Below are 16214 nucleotides of genomic sequence, written 5' to 3'. Positions count from 1 at the left end.
CCAGCACTACACTTACTTCCTTCTTTCTGTTGTTGTTTTGGCTTTTGTGCCGCACCCCACTGTACTCAGGACTGACTCCCAGCTCTGTGCTCGGAGGTCATTCCTGGCAGGACTCAAAGGACACTCACTAGTTCAGGGACTGAACCCAAGTCTGCAAGCTCCTTCCCCTCTGTCCTGTCTCTCTGGCCCCAAACTCAAGATAGCCCAGGATCCCGTGAGAGAGTCCCTGGGCCCAGACCTCTCCGGGGCACCCAATTCACTCCCCGCAAGGGCAATCCTGCCCAGAGAATAAACACCTCCATTTGCTCCTCCTCTCTGGCCCAGCCAGTTCCTGGACCAGCCTCCTGGCCGCCACCCTCTCTGCAGAGCCCCTGCTCAGCCCTGCGGGAAGGCACCCACTGGATTCTCTTACTGCCTGGAGGCCTCTGGGACATAGTCACCACCAGACACAGAGGTTCCTGAGTCCCTGTTCAGGGCGAGCCCCATGATGGAGTCTGTCCCCCCTCTGCCAGTCGCACCCTCCATTCTTCACCCTAAGCCATCCCCTCCTAAAACCTTCTCTGGCTGTTGGTGAAATTGAGGTCAAAGCTCAGGAGTCACCAAGTCCCAGAGGCCTCGGGGAGCCTCCTGCCCGATTTCGTCTCCCCCACACCCCTCCTGCTGCCTTACTCACCCCTGTGCGCCTGCTGATCGTGTCTCACCACACCCAAGGTGTCACAGAGACAGGGCAGAGGATTTGTCTCCCAGTACTTAGCACGTGCCTGGCATGCTGCAGGCACTCCTGCATCCATCCTGGCCCTCACCATGCCTGAGTGTGATTCATGACTGCAACACCCCTCCCCCATTCTTGGGGGACTCCTATTCATCCTTCAGAGCCCCCAGGCTCACTTCCGGTACTGCCTCACACACCACAAAGCACGTTGTTTGGGGACACGGGCACTGTACTCACCCCCATAGCACACTCGGCCTCCTGAATTGTGACCATCTCTCTTCTTGGGGACAAAGGTGAGTCACAGAGCAAGTCACAGGAAGTCCTTGAAAGATCCAGTAACAGATGCCTAAGCAAACACTTCCTTGGCACCCCCTCCTTGGCATTCCCCCCACACCCCACTTCCCACGCCTGTGGCCACCTTTCTTGCCCAAGGAATTCACCACAAACCGCACACTATGGCACACACAAGCAGTGTTCCGAGATAACGTCAGGAGTCTGAGCCCCTGACCCCAGTGGGGGTATTGAGTGCGCGAGACCCCTAGCCCAGAAAATTGACAGTGCCCACCCCAGCGACTAGGTTGGTGTCAGGGATCCTGACCCCAGGGGGCTGCAGAGCCTTCCAGACCCTCGGGCCCCACCCCTGAGCCAGACCCGTGAGAAGTGAGAATGCCGGTATGTGAGAACCTCCCCGGAAGGTCTGGAGAGGGTAACGCCTCCTCTGCAGCTCAGCGAGGAGGAAGGAGGCCCAGTCAGGGATCTGGGCGGAGGTTCAGGTTTCGGTCAGGTCACCCCTGTGCAAGCTGCAGAGGGCAGGTCTGTGGGTCTGAGGAGGACTCTCAGCCTCCTTCCTCAGAACCCCAGCCTCCCCCCTCAGACCAGGGCTCACCCCCAGCATTCCCCCTCAGACCCAGGCACCAGAACCCCAGCCCCCCACCTCAGACCAGAAGTCAGACCCTCAACCTACCCCCTCAGACCCAGGTACCAGAACCCCGGCTTCCCCCCTCAGACTAGGGTCAGACCCCCAACCTCCTTCCTCAATCCAGGGGCCAGATATCCAGCCCCTCCTCCCTCAGACTCAGAGGTTCTCTCAGCTCCTCCTCCCCCAGGCCCTGAGGTGATTTTGGCCACTGAGTTCCACCAAAGGTCTCTCAAGCAAGAACATACCTCATTCTGTTTCATTTTATAAATATTGATTTTTTTTCAGTGGGGTGGGTGGGTGTCACACCAGCAATGCTCAGGGCTCACTTGGCTCTGAGCTCAAAGGCCACCCTGGTGGGTTCAGGGGACTCTATTTGGTGCTGAGGATCAAACCCGGGTCTGCCACGTGCCAGGTAGGTGCCCTCCCCGCTGTCCAATCTCTCGGCCCCTCTATTATTTTTTGAACTCTGTCCTGACAGGACTGAATGGACTGAGCAAGCTTCATGTGTGTTTCTTCTCTTCCCAGGTTCTCAGCTGCAGGAACCCCCACCATGGGCAGCCCCTTCGCCATGTCCCTGGGGTGCTGGACCCCCGCATGATACAGCAGCATCCGGGTACTGTGTTACAGCCAGTGTCCTCAGGCTGCCCTACTCTCTGCAAGGGTCGCACGGAGGAAGAGCCTCGAGGACCATGCTCAGAACACACATTTGTCATGGCTGTGACAGGGACAGAGTGACATGTGGGACCCTCTCTCAGCTCACCCCAGAGGACACAGAGACTGGGACATTCCTTTCTCCTCAAGGTCACCTTGGGCTGCGGAATTGGACTGTCGGGTTACTCCTCCTGGCTCTTGCTACCTTTCTCCTCCAGGAAGCCCACCCAGGCCTCTCAGTGTGGGCCCACCAGTGCCTGGGGTCCATATCCTGGGAGGAGAGACCAGCCTCTCACCAGCTAGACCCTCAGGCCCCAGGTTGATCACTTCAATCACTGCACTGGACTCTCAATCAACTGGTTCTGTTTCTACTGAGGCCCAGAGAGATTATGTGATTCTCCTGGAGTCACACAGCTAGAGAAGGGCCCATGGCATTACAAAGCAGGAGCAATAGCCAAGGAGGCAGGGTCAGTGCTGCATGGTGCCATCTCCACCACAAACCAGCTGTGTGGTCAGAAGTAAGGCACTTACGTTGCCTGTGCCTCAGTTTCCCCATATGTAAAGAAGAGATACTAGGAAAATAGGACAGGCTTGAGAGGGACGCAGTGAAAACAGCAAACATGCATCTGTGATGTGGCAGGATGAAGCTGCGCTAGGAACACCATTCCTGTGCTCTCACCCACACCCACCCCTACTGGTCCCGCCTCCTTTATCCCCAACAACCAATCAGGTCTCAGATATGTTCATGGGCGTGGAGTCACAGTAGCCAGGGAAGTTGTTGTTGTTGTTGTTGTTGTTGTTTCTTTTTTTTTTTTTTTGGCTTTTTGGGTCACACCCGGCGATACAGAGGTGTTACTCCTCCTGGCTCATGTATTCAGGAATTACTTCTGGTGATGCTCGGGGACCATATGGGATGCTGGGAATCGAACCTGTGTTGGCTGCATGCAAGGCAAAAGCCATGCCCCCTGTGCTCTCACTCCAGCCCCAGGGAAGGCACTTGTTTTGCACGCAGCCAACTCCAGTTTTATCCCAGGCACCACATAGGGTCCCCCAAAAACATTGCCAGAAGTGACCATGAGCATAGAGCTAGGAATAAGTCCTGAGTCTGGCTGGTAGTGATCTTAAGAAAAAACAAAATCAAAGATCATTTTTAATTAAAAATTACATTATAGGCTGCATCCTGCTGCCCTTGTGTAGACTGGGAGGGCGGCGATAAGCACAGTCAAATAAGAGAAGAAAGCGGGGCCAGGAGATGCTCAAAGGGCTATAGTGTTGACCCCACACACTCCTCCAGACTCCTCCTGGAGAGAAACACCAAACACCAAGCCTGGGTTAGCCTCCAACACCGCACCTCCGAGTGAGCGTGATGCACCTAACATGGCCCCAGCAAAGATCCTCTATTCTAGCACTGTGTCCATCCTGTGCTTAATGGCCACAGACAGAGCGTACGCGGGAGCCTCTCGGGGACACACACCACACTCACATGTAGCCGCGGGAGGAGGTGGATTGGAGCTGCTAGTGTGGGGACGAAGGCAGGGTGGGTTGATGGCTGCATTTCCAGCAGAACCTTTGTAGCCTCTGCAGAAGGTTGAGGAGGGGACGGAGCACTACAGAAGGAACAGCAGCGCTCAGGCCCGGAGTGGGGGTAGGGGGCCAGGGGCTCAAGGACACCTGCTAGGGGACATCTGGGGCTCAAAGACATCTGGCTGTATCTGTATAATAATAACCATAATATTAATAATATAACCATAATGTATAATATTAACCATAATGCCTAAAATGAGAGAGAGAGAGAGAGAGAGAGAGAGAGAGAGAGAGAGAGAAGAGAAGAGAGCTGCCTGCTATAGAGGCAGGCAGGGATGGGGGATGGGTGGGAGGGAAACTGGGGACACTGTCGCTGGGAACTTACACTAGTGTAGGGATGGGTGTTGGATCACTGTATGACAAACCCAATCATGAACAGCTTTGTAATGCTCTATCTCACCGTGATTCGATAAAAAAAATTTTAAATTTTAAATAAAAAAAATTTTTAAAAGGCAGCTGGTTGTGGGGGCAGAGGGGAGCACAACATGACCCTCAGGTCCTGCCCAGAGAAGGGGAGCAGGGTGAGGGGGCTGCTGTCTTCCTTGCAAGGTCCCTGAGTGGGCCCCTGAGGAAAGAAGTGGGGAGTCAGGGAGAGTCAGGGACTGCTGGGGTCCCCTGGGAACCTGTGTCAGCAGCAGCCCCAGCACCACCCTGTAAACAACAAAACCCGCCTTAGTCCACTTTATTGGTACCTGTTTGTGTGTGTGAACGTGCAAGTGTGAATGTGTGGGTGTGTGAGTATGTTTATTGTGTGTCAGTGCATATTGTGTGTGAGTGTGTTTGTGTGTTTGAATGTGTGTGACAGGTAGTGTGTGTGTGAGTGCATGTGTTTGTGGATGCGTTTCCGTGAGTGTGTTAGCCCGTATTTGCGTAAAGAAGTGGGTACATAGAGTCTGTATGTGAGCATGTCTGTGTATGTGTGTGTATGTATGTGTGTGTGTATAAGTGTGAGTACGTGCGTATGGGTGTGCGCATGAGTGCATGTGTGTCTGAGTATACAAGTGTGTGTGTGAGCATGTGTGGTGCTTGGATCCCCCAGGCTTTTCTGTCCCTTAGCTGCACTCCTGCAGGCCTGCCCTGTCCCTCCAGACTTTCTTCACTCTCTAGGCCTGTCTCCTCACCTATGAGGTGAGGAGACAGGGAGGCCCCAGCACTCACCTTGAGAGAAATGACATTGGTGGGGAGTGGGGCACACGGAAACTCTAGAAAGTTTATCTGCCTGAAAGCCCTGTTACATGGGACCTTCTGAGACTCAGCCTGGCTCAGAGGGTCCTATCTGTCCTGCTAGAGGGGTATGTGCCAGGGAGAGGGCAGGGGTGAGGGAGGGGGAGGGGAAGGGGAGGGAGGAGGAGGGCAGGGGGAAAGCAGGAGAAAGGGAGGGGAAAGGGCAGGAATGAGGGAGAGGGAGGGCAGGGCGACCAAGGGGAGAGCAGGGGAAGGGATAGAGGGAGAGGGAGGAAGGGGAGGAGAGGGGAGAGACATGGGTAGAGGAGGGGAGAATGAGGGCAGGGGCTTGAAAGGAAACTGGAAGGGGAGCACAGAGCAGGCAGCGCAGCCTGCGGGAGACACAGCGAGACAGAGCGCCTAGACGCCTCTGTATGTCCCCGCCTCCTGGGTATGGATGGGGGGACCCATGCTGCACCCTGGGGGGGAGGGGTTGGAGAACTGGGCGGGTGTCTTTAAGGAGGGGACCAGCCCCTGGGCCATGACTGTTCCATGGTGCCTGGCTCTGGCATCCAACCCTCCTCCTCGCTGGGTCTCTGCCAACCCCACCCTGGGCTGCCTGTGCCAGGTGAGCGCTCAGGTATGCAGCAGCCCAGGGAGGCGGCGGGCGGGGCACAGGAGGGAGCCGTGGAGCCGGCCAGGCCGGGCCAGAGCTGCAAGCACAGAGCCACGGAGCAGGTGAGGAGCTGGGGGTTTCCAGCCAAACTCAGAGTCCTGACAGTGTCAAAGACTGGCACCTTAGGAGCTGAGAGCAGAGAGGTAGGTGAACACCTCCCCCCGGAAGCCAGGGCTCTCTGATTCTCAGGGATCTGAAGCCTGAAAGCCCAATTCTCAGGCCCCTGAGAAGGTCAAGCCACGGGGTGCCTGGGCAGAGGAGGAGCTAGGGAGCACAGATTTCAGAGTCGGAAGTATGATTTGGGGGGGTTCAGTGTAGTAAGTCAGAAGGAGGAGGGCTAGGGATCTGTACTCCTGGGCCTGAGGGAGGAGGTCGGGACTAAATTCCTGGGTCTGAGGAAGGAGGATCTGGGGAAGCCCTGGGCTTCAGGGAGGAGGGGCTGAGACAGAGCCTGTCTGAGGGAGGAGCCAGGCGGGGCGCCTGAGTGGTACAGACCGTGTCAGGCCCTTTCCTCTCTCTGTCTGCAAAGGCAGCTGCAGGAGACCCCTCACTACCATGAGCACCCCTGCCGGGTAAGTGCCCGCTCCTCTCCTCCCCTGGTTGTGCCCTTCCCAGACGGCGGCGGGAACTCACACTCTGCTCTCTGACACCACCAGAGAGCCCTGAGAGCTCCGGGAGGGTGGGAGGGTATAGGACTCAAGCAAGGAAGGAGCCGCCTGCGAACTGTGCTCCTCCAGCTCCCAGTCACTTCCCACTAAACAGTGACGCTAAACTGGCCAGCCAGGACCGGCCACAGACCGGCCACAGGCCTGGCCGGAGGGTGGCTGCAAACACCTGCTCTGCCGCGGGGTACCTGGACCCATCCCAGCACACAGGGCCCCAGCTTCTGATCACAGGGTCGGGAGCAGCCCCAGCAGCTCCAAGTGAGGGGAGGGGAGGCCGGGCTGTGGCCAGCAGCAGAGACAGTGTGCAGAGATGCAGGAACCAGAGGGAAGGTGTGTCTGACTGTCTGACAGCCATGGTCTTCACCCTACGCTGGGCACCCACACTCAGGGACCGCAGTGCAGAGGTTTCTGGAGGCCTTGAAGGCAGGACAGTGGCGGAGGGAGAGGGTGGGCTGGAGCACCTGGCAGAGGCCAGGAAGGGGTGAGGATGGGGCTTCTGGGGCCCCTCCCGCGGCCAGTGAAAACCATGAAGCCTTCTACAGATGCACCATCTCAAGCGGTGGGCCCAGCAGTTGCAGGGGGTGAGCCCCAGCTTTCAGAAAGGGAAACTGAGGCAGGAGAGATAAATCGGCTTATGGTCAGGGGACTGCTGGCCAGGGATTTAAATCCAGGTCTGTGTGACAGTGGAGATACCACACCCCCAACTCTTCCACTGTCCAATTACCGCCTGCTGCCAGCCCACCCTGGGGCAGACCCCACCCCTAGAGCCCTGTTAATTTCTTCCTTCCACAGCCCGGAAGCAGCCCCCAAACCCAGTGCCAAGTCCATCTATGGTGAGTTTGCAGAGCAAGGAAACCCCTGCTGAGAAACACTGCATCTGTGGGACTACAGATCTGAGGGAGGAGGCTGGGCTTTGGATTCTGAGTGTAAGGGTGGAGGCTGGAGGTCTGGGCCATTGGGTCTGAGGGAGGAGGCTGGAGTTCTGGGCCACTGGGTCTGACAGAGAAGGCTGAAGGTCTGGGTGCCTGGATCTGAGGGAGGAGGCTGAATATCTGGACCCTTGGGTCTGAGGGATGAGGCTGGAGTTCTGGGCCATTGGGTCTGAGGGAGGAGGCTGGAGGTCTGGACCTCTGTTCTGAGAGAGGGGGCTGTGATATCTGTTCTTCTGGACTGAGAAGAGACTGGGGGACTTCTGGTCCAAGGGAAGAGGCTGGGCAAGTACCCACGTCTGTTGTCCTTCTGCCCACAGAGCAGAGGAAACGTTACTCCACTGTGGTGATGGCTGACGTCTCCCAGTACCTGGTGAATGTGAGTCTGAGTGATCCGGTTTGTGGGCAGACAGGGAAACTCAGAAACTACTGCCCAAAAGCAGCTGTCCTCTAAGCAGAAAGAGCTCAGGATTCAAGGGCTCACATGCCCAGGGGGTTTCCTCTGCTTTCCTTGCATCCAGTGGGGACTCAGGGCTACACGGAGCTGCTCCTTCCTCCGGGTCATCTCCTGTCTGGGCAGCTAGACCAGGCAGTCCTGGACACAGGACTTCAGAATAGCCCAGAGGAATGAGTGAAGGATACCAGGCAGACACCCAGATCCAGGCCTAATCACTCTGAGGAAAAAGCTGTAAAGGGGCCCACTGGTTGCAGAGGGTGATCAGGGCCACCTTCCCTGAGGAGGTGTCTCCAGCAGTGGGTCCTGAAACTGACTCTGCCGTCTCTTCGACCTGGCAGCACCTGGTGACATTCTGCCTGGGGGAGGAGGATGGCGTGCACACAGTGGAAGACGCCTCCCGGAAGCTAGCCGTTATGGACAGCCAGGGCCGTGTGTGGGCCCAGGAGATGCTGCTGCGAGTGTCTCCGGACCATGTCACGCTGCTTGATCCGGTCTCCAAGGTACCGGGTCACTGGGGTGGAAGAGCAGACTAAGGTCTGGAGGCTCGTCAGGAAGGGCAGAATCCAACAGTGGATCTTGGTTCTTGTGCGCGCTTTTTCTGGGAAGTTTGACCAGGGATCCGCGCCCATTTGGAAACTCCGCCAATATCCAGCAGAGTGGGGCTGCGCAGTGCCCGTACCTACCTGTTGTCTATGCGGTGCCAACTTCACGCGCCGTCTCTTCTGCAGGAAGAGCTGGAATCCTACCCGCTGGGAGCCATCGTGCGCTGCGACGCGGTGATGCCGTCCTGCCGGAGCCGCTCGCTGCTGCTGCTGGTGTGCCAGGAGCCCGAGCGCTCGCAGCCCGACGTGCACTTCTTCCAAGGCTTGCGACTCGGGGTGAGCGCACGGGTTTGGGTCATCACCGCCGGGCACCCGCGGGGAACGGGGGACCCTGAGGGGCGGGACTGACAGCACGCCCTCATCGGGGCGGGACCTATGAATACGCCTCTGAGGCTGGGCCCGGAAAGATGCTGGAGCGGAAGACTGGGGGGACGGCTTGGACCAAAAATCGAGAGAGAGCCTGCGGGCGCAGAATAGACTTGGGAGGCTAGTGTGGTGTAGGGTTGGTTGTCACCTGTTCAAGGTCTCCCGGGGTATCAGGGACAGTTTAGGGGTGAGATGGGGAGCCCGAGGAGTGAACGCTCATGGGTGCGGGTCGAGGAATTGATCTGAGTGTGATTGGCAGGCGGAGCTGATTCGAGAGGACATTCAAGGTGCTCTGCACAACTACCGCTCCGGACGCGGGGAGCGGAGAGCGGCAGCGCTCAAGTAAGGGACTGGATGGACTGGGATGGGGGAATGGGGTTGGCTTCCCGTTGCGGTGCTTCGTTTTCCCCAGGCGAGAAATGGGCTGCTACCACTGGCAGGGAGGAGAAGACGGGGTTTTGAATATTCGAGGCTTTCTGTCGCTTCCAGACAGCTTTCGCCACCTCTCCAGGAGGCTTCCCTGATGCGGGCTCTTGAGTTCTCCCTCTTGCCTCAGTTTCCGTTAGGAAAATGCTCCTCCGCCCACCTCTCGGGTTTCTGCGCATTTGCCCTGAATCTACAGCTCCCATCCCTTTGGGTCACATTGACCCCGTTCTAAGTCTCGGCCAGACAGGGCCGGGCTTTGCTTCAGGTTCCCCTTCTGGCTCCGCAGGGCCACTCAAGATGAGCTGCAGCGCCGCCCCTCAACCGCCGCCGAGACCCCGCCCCTGCAGCGCCGCCCTTCGGTCCGCGCAGTCATCAGCACCGCGGGGCAGGGCTCAGGGCGCGGGCGACCCCAAGCGGAGCCCATCCCAGAGGCAGAGGAGGCGCGGAGGGCCCCCGCCGAGATTGCTCGCAATGACAATCAGGGCTCGGACCCTGTCTCCCCCGGCCCGCGCGGCCCGGAGCTGGCTGGCCTGCAAGCAGAGAGGGACGTGGTGAGCTGAGCAGGTCTACCTGGTGGGCGTGGTCAGTAACGGGCTGGGGGGGGGGGGCCGCATCCTGGGGCGTGACCTGCTTCTGGGCGTGGTTAGACTGCTGCAGGGGGGCGGGACACGACTGGTGTGGGCGTGTCTAGACCGCTAGAGTGGTCTCTATTGGGGGCGTGATTAGGCCAGTGGGCCGAACTTGGTTCCAGGGCGTGGGTGTAGGCTTGAGGATTTTCAGGCTCCAGAAATGATCAGGGTGCGGAACTAAGGGGTCCCACACACTTCTCTGTCTGTCCTCCAGGATATCCTAAACCACGTGTTCGACGATGTGGAGAACTTCGTGTCCAGGCTGCAGAAGTCTGCGGAGGCAGCCCGCGTGCTGGAGCACCGGGAGCGCGGCCGCAGGACGCGGCGACGCGCAGCCGGAGGTGAGGGGTGTCCCCAGTAGGATCCCGCCTGTCCTCCCTAGGTCGTCCCCGCATAGCCTCCCCCTCTCAGCTGTCTCCCTTAGCGCCCGAGGCGGTTTCCCCGCTGTCCTTCCTGGGGTCCAGAGTGCGGCTATTTCTGGGTATCACCACCTCCTCTCTACCACAGAGGGTCTCCTGACGCTGCGAGCCAAGCCTCCCTCGGAGGCCGAGTACACCGATGTGCTCCAGAAGATTAAGTACGCCTTCAGCCTGTTGGTGAGGACGCGTCAGCGGGGGTGGGTGTCACCTGAGTGCCTGCTCGGGAAGACCAGCACCCCTCACTCCCGGCTCTCCCCGACTGGCAGGCCCGGCTGCGCCGCAACATCTCCAACCCGTCCTCCCCAGAGCTGCTGCACTTCCTGTTCGGACCTCTGCAGATGGTGAGAACCACTACCCAGCTGGGAAGCAATAGGGAAAGCTGGACGCCTAGAGGGTCCGACGGCTGACCCCCTCCTGCTCTTCTGGCAGATCGTGGATACGTCGGGAGGCCCCCAGTTCGCTAGTGGCGTGCGACGGCCCTACCTAACGTCCGAGGCGGTGACGCTGCTGAGGGACAACGTCACCCCACGTGAAAATGCGCTCTGGACCTCCCTAGGGGACTCATGGACCCGCCCAGGGTAAAAAGCTTAGCTGAGGGCAGGGCGTTGTTTGGTGGGCGGGACCAAATCGGGGCGTGGTGATTGGAGGGATAGGTCCGAATGGTAAGGGTGGGAATTGATTGGTGGGCTGGAGCCATAGTATAGTGGGGAGGGTGTTTGCCTGGCACGCCTCCGCCCCGGGTCTGACCCCTGGCACCCCATATGGTCTCCCGAGCCCGCCAGGAGTGATCCCTGAGTACCACCAGCTATAACCAAAAAAAAGAAAGAAAAAAAGATGAGATCGAAAGGTTAGGAGCTGAATTTAATGAAAAGGATTTGGCCATGGGCCAAAGCAATAGTGCGGTGGGTAATTTGCTTGTATTGCACGCGACTGACCCGGGTTCGATCCCTGGCATCACATATGGTCCCTCAAGCACCTTTAGGAGTGATCCCTGAGCTCAGAGCTAGGAGTAAGCCCTGAACATCGCAGTTTCCAGTGTGACCCAAAACCAAAACCATCCCCCCTCCCCCAAAAGAAAAACAAACACAGATTTGAGCTGTTTTGTTGTTGTTTTGCTTTTGTTTTTTCTTTTTGGGTCACACCTGGCGATGCTCAGGGGTTACTCCTGGCTTTGCACTCAGTAATCATTCCTGGCGGTGCTCAGGGGACCATATGGGATGCTGGGAATCGAACTCTGGTTGGTTGCGTGCAAGGCAAACGATCTACCCGCAGTGCTATCGCTCCAGCCCCAAACACAGATTTTAAAAAGAGAGAGAGGACTTGGCCAAAGAAATTGAAGAATGAGTGGGACAAATGCCGGGACGACTGGAGGAAGTACTGGAATAATTAGAGTTCCTTACTCAGGTTGAATGGAGGATAGGGTGCGGCGGGGTCTATACTGAAGGGAGGCTCGGAGAGGCCGGGCCTGTGTGCACTGACTGAGAGCTTCTAGGTAGTGGCGAAGGGTGGAGCCAGAGATTGGATTTAGAGGAAAGGGGAGGAAACCAGGTTTGAAATCCAGGTAAGACTGAGATCAGCGCACTTAGAAAAGTAATTGACAGAGTGGGAGGGACGGGGTGAGGTTAGAATGGTTGGAATAAGGCCTCTTGAGCGCATACTGGATAACTGGGTTGAATTCCCAGCAGTGCCAAAAATAACAGCAGCGGTAGGGGCCAATGTGAAATGAAACGAAGGCCCTGGGTCCCTGAGTCCCTGCCCCCTTGGCCACAGGCTGGAGCTGCCGCAAGAGGATGGACCCGCATACAGACCCGAGTTCTATTGCGGCTGGGAGCCGCCAGCCACTGACCCTCAGGGTCGGCCCTGGGAGGACCCTGTGGAGAAGCAGCTTCTGCACGAGCGGCGGCGCCGACAGGTGAGGCTGAGACTCGGAGGGAGGCAGCCAAGTCCCCAAGGCTCCATGGGACTGTGGGGTCAAAGCTGGAATTTGGGGCCCTGACCCTGACTCATGGTTGCTCTCGCTCTCACCTCTCATAGCAAAGCGCCCACCATGTCGCTGTCAATGGGTGAGTGTCCGCCTGGAGCCAGGAGGTGGGGGCGTGTCCAGGAGGGATGTATCCTGGGGCTCCCAGCGCTCACCCCACCCCTTTCCCCTTCTTTTCCTGTCTTTTCTTCTTCTGCCTCCGGATTCTGCTCTGACCAGGTGGGTGAGGTGGTGAGGAGGTGGACAGGGCCGGAGGTGGGGGAGGAGCAGGGAGGGAGGACTCAGGGAGGAGGGAGCAGGGTTGGGAGTGGGGACCCAGTGGGCTGGAAGGGGACAGTTTACATTCCCAGAGCGGGATCACAGGCTCTGGAGGGAAGGGACTGGGACAGGACATTTGGGCTTGGAAGGAGAGGTCCAGTCTGATGCTTGGGATCTGGTGACCCGGGGTATCAGGCTGGGGAGGATAGGCAGAATTCCTCTTGGAGCAGTGGGTTTGGGAGAAAGCTGGGAAATGACTTAGCCCTGAAAAACAATTCTTCCTGCTACATGTCAGACTGGAACCCCAGGGGACAGGGGTCTGGGAAGGACAGAACTTGGGCTCCTGGTTCATGGTTCCACCATGTGGTTGGGGGCTAGGCGCAGATGTAGGAAGGGGCGAGAGGGACAAGGACTATAGAACCCCCCTCCCCCGTGGGTGAGTAGGGGCAGATGGAGGAATACTGCAGGGACAAAAGAGAAGAAAAGAGGAGGGTGGGTCTGGATGAGGTCCGGGACAGAGGGGTCTCAGCAGGGACAGCATGCAGGAAGCAGCTGGCCCCACACAGGGGGTGCCGCGGTCCTGAAGACCCCCCCTCTCCCTCGCAAAGGTAGGCCTGATCCGGGATGCGGGGGGGCATGGGGGTCCAAGACAAAATTCTGCAAACTTTGCCTGTCCTCTCCCCCTGCTTCTGAACGTTGGCCTGGACATCCCCAACTTTTCGTTGTGTTCTAATATTCCAGTACTCAGTGGAAAAGATGGGTCAAGCAGCCCCTTCCTACAGAGTCTGCCTGACTGGTCTCCTAGAATGCAAAGCCATGGCCAGCCCAGTAGAAGAGACAATGGACTCCTGGGGGCCAGCCAGGGTCTTAGTCCAGTGTTGCCTCTTTATTCTCTGACCTTTAAACTCACATGTCCCTGCGCATTGTGCCGCTTCCACTTCCCCTCCTGCAAAACAGAAAACAGTTTCTGGGGGAGGAAATGGCTGTGGCTGCAGCTCTGCAGAGATTGTCTTGAGACTCAGTCGTTCACCAGGCACACAGCAAGTGCTGGGCGTTCCCCCACCTGTTTCCGCAACGGCCATCTCCTTCCACTGTGTGTTCACAGTCACAGCTCTGCAAACTGCAGCTGTTTCTGAGTCCATGTTTCTGAGCAGAATGTGCTGGTATGTTGAAAGGAACCCAGTGCCCTTAGCAGACTTGGACCAGGCATATGAGGAGCTCTGGATATTTTTCAAATATCTACTAACAGTATTGACCAGCTTTGACCCCAGTTTGGCTCTAACCCAGCTCACACCCAAGCCCCAGAGGCCAGCACCACAGCATGGCCGCCTCCTTATCCTCAGCCCTCCCCTTTCTCCTCAGTCACCAAGACCCTGAGTCAGAGACTGAGCCCGAGCCAGAGGCGGAGCCAGAGACTGTCAGGAAGTGGGTCTTGTGTAATTATGACTTCGAGGCACGCAACAGCAGCGAGCTGTCTGTCAAGCACCGGGATGTGCTAGAGGTTAGAGGGCTGGTCAGGAAGGGGCAGTGGGCTGGAGAGCCCTCAGCCCTGGCGACAGACCAAGGTTCACATATCCCCCCCAGGTCCTGGATGACAAGCGCAAGTGGTGGAAGGTTCGGGACCAGCAGGGCCAGGAGGGATATGTGCCCTATAATATCCTGACACCTCATCCCGGACCCCAGGCAGGCAGCGGCCAAAGCCCTGCCCTCAACCTGGTGAGCTTCGTGGGTCTTGAGGAGAGACTGAGAGTCAGATCCTGGGTTCTGGGAATGAGGAAGCTAGTGTCAGAGTCAAGGGCGGAAGCAGAAGAGCTGGCTGGGGGCACCAGTGGGGGGCCCAGGACTCAGCCCTCTGAGCAGGTGCTTGCTTCCCCCTCCCCACTGTAGGAGAATAGCACGACCCCGCCCCCACCAGCCCTGATGTTGGCTTCGCCATGGGGGAGGTCCCACTGGGACAGCTGTGATAGCCTCAACAGTTTGGACTCCAGCGAAAAGGGTGAGTGATCGGGGCACCCTGTTCCAGAGAAGCACCAGGTGGGAAAACAAGACTCAGAAAGAGCCTAGAGTGCCAGACAGCACATCGGGTAAGGTGTTTGTCTTGCACGCAACCATCCAGGTTCAATCCCTGACACCCCATATGGTTCCCCTGAAACTCGCCGAAAATGATCGCTGAGAGCTGAGCTAGGAATAAGTCCTGAGCGCAGCCAGGTGTGGCCCCAAAACAAGAGAGACTGGGACTCCGCGGGGCGCTGACATCCTTCTCAACCTTTGACACCAAAACGCTTTGCCCTAAATCCGCGCTCGCCCCCCCCCCCTTTCCCTTCTGCAGAGAAATTCTGCCAGATGATCAGTATCAACGAAGAACTGCAAGTGCGTCTGGCCCAGGGTCGCGCGGGCCCCAGCCGCGTTGCTTCGGGGCCCCGCGCGCAGGAGCCGCAGCTCAGCCCGCGCTCGGATGCAGCGGAGGTCCGCGCGTGGCTGCAGGCCAAAGGCTTCAGCTCTGGGTGCGTATGGTAGGGTACCACTCTCTGGCCGACTGCAGGCCAGAAGCGGAGCATTCTGACTGACTCCGAAGTGGGCGGATTGACAGTAGGTCTGACCACGCCCACTCACGCTCCACTCAGGACCGTGGAGTCGCTGGGCGTGCTGACCGGCGCGCAGCTTTTCTCGCTGCAGAAGGAGGAGCTGCGGGCGGTGAGCCCTGAAGAGGGGGCGCGAGTTTACAGCCAGGTCACCGTTCAGCGCGCGTTGCTGGAGGTGAGCCGGAGATGCGCATCCCTGGGACCGACCCGAAGGCGCCCAGGAGCCGGCCGCCAGGGTCCTGATTCCCACCCCTTCCTCCAGGACAAAGAGAACGTGTCCGAGCTGGAAGCGGTGATGGAGAAGCAGAAAAGGAAGGTTGAGAGCGAAATGGAGACAGAGGTTATTTGACCCTCCCCAAACCTCCGTGGGAAACCAGACAAATGCCCCCACCTATGGAGCAGATTCCTGCAAGGATCACCACCTGTTCCGGCCCTGGTCGTGGACAAACGGGGCACTCCATCTGGAGTCACCTAAGCAGATTGATCTGGGGCCAGAAGGGGAGTGGGGCACAGAGACGATTGAGGGAAGGCGCTTGCTGCGCACCCCGACCTTGGGTACCATGATACTCTGTCCAAGTCTACATAAATAGCCCCTTTCCAGCGGACCATGTCAATGGCTGTCTCCTTGCTACCGGCCACTAGAGGGCATAGGACCCTGCCGTTTCCTTCCTTGGCCTGAGAGGAATACAGATGCCCAAAAGTGACCCACCCTCACCATGGCCCTTCCCCTGCTTCATCACACCACCCTCTGAAATGCACATCTTCATCCTCTTCCAAAATCTATCAGTTGATCTGTGTGACTCACTACTGTGTCACCAGGAGGCAGGTCAGGGTCTGGCAAGTAGCGATGGATGGATGGATGGATGGATGGATGGATGGATGGATGGATGGGTGGATGATGGATGGATGGGCTTAAGATATGTGGATGATGGTAATGAGTGGGTGGATGGCAGGTAGATGGATGGATGGGTGCATGAATCCTACAGTGTCTGCAGCTCAGTCCATTGTGCCACTCAGTTTTGCTAAGGTCACACTTTTTTTTTTCCAAAAATGAAGAAAAATTGCAGGGTTTTATATGGAAATGGCCCCAAATCTGAAACTTTTGGTAGCTGACTGGTTTGTTTCTAAAGCACCAAGCTTGAGTAAGAAACCCCTGCTCCCCAGTGAGCGAAGTATGACCCCTGTGACCTCACG

At 57.8% G+C, this 16214-nt stretch overlaps 2 protein-coding genes across 2 annotated transcripts in view; one reads left to right on the top strand and one right to left on the bottom strand.

Annotated features, from left to right (window-relative positions):
• PPP1R12C (protein phosphatase 1 regulatory subunit 12C) overlaps positions 1 to 16214 on the bottom strand; it is a 225441-nt gene that overhangs the window by 198135 nt on the left and 11092 nt on the right. The gene's annotated exons all lie outside the window — the stretch shown is intronic.
• EPS8L1 (EPS8 like 1) lies at positions 5757 to 15468 on the top strand. The gene is made up of 20 exons (XM_056135773.1): positions 5757 to 5782; positions 6249 to 6278; positions 7164 to 7204; positions 7621 to 7679; positions 8096 to 8257; positions 8486 to 8635; positions 8985 to 9067; positions 9438 to 9702; positions 9995 to 10121; positions 10288 to 10376; positions 10466 to 10540; positions 10629 to 10777; positions 11970 to 12111; positions 12234 to 12262; positions 13801 to 13939; positions 14023 to 14154; positions 14329 to 14434; positions 14768 to 14942; positions 15063 to 15195; positions 15283 to 15468. Exons 2-20 carry the CDS (start codon positions 6262 to 6264, stop codon positions 15367 to 15369), a joined length of 2160 nt encoding a protein of 719 aa, XP_055991748.1. The 5' UTR covers positions 5757 to 5782; positions 6249 to 6261; the 3' UTR covers positions 15370 to 15468.

Source organism: Sorex fumeus, unplaced genomic scaffold (assembly GCF_029834395.1).
Source record: "Sorex fumeus unplaced genomic scaffold, SorFum_2.1 ptg000122l, whole genome shotgun sequence".
NCBI lineage: Eukaryota > Metazoa > Chordata > Mammalia > Eulipotyphla > Soricidae > Sorex > Sorex fumeus.
The sequence above is the reverse complement of the archived record's forward strand: the minus strand, read 5'-3'. Positions and strand labels throughout refer to the sequence as shown.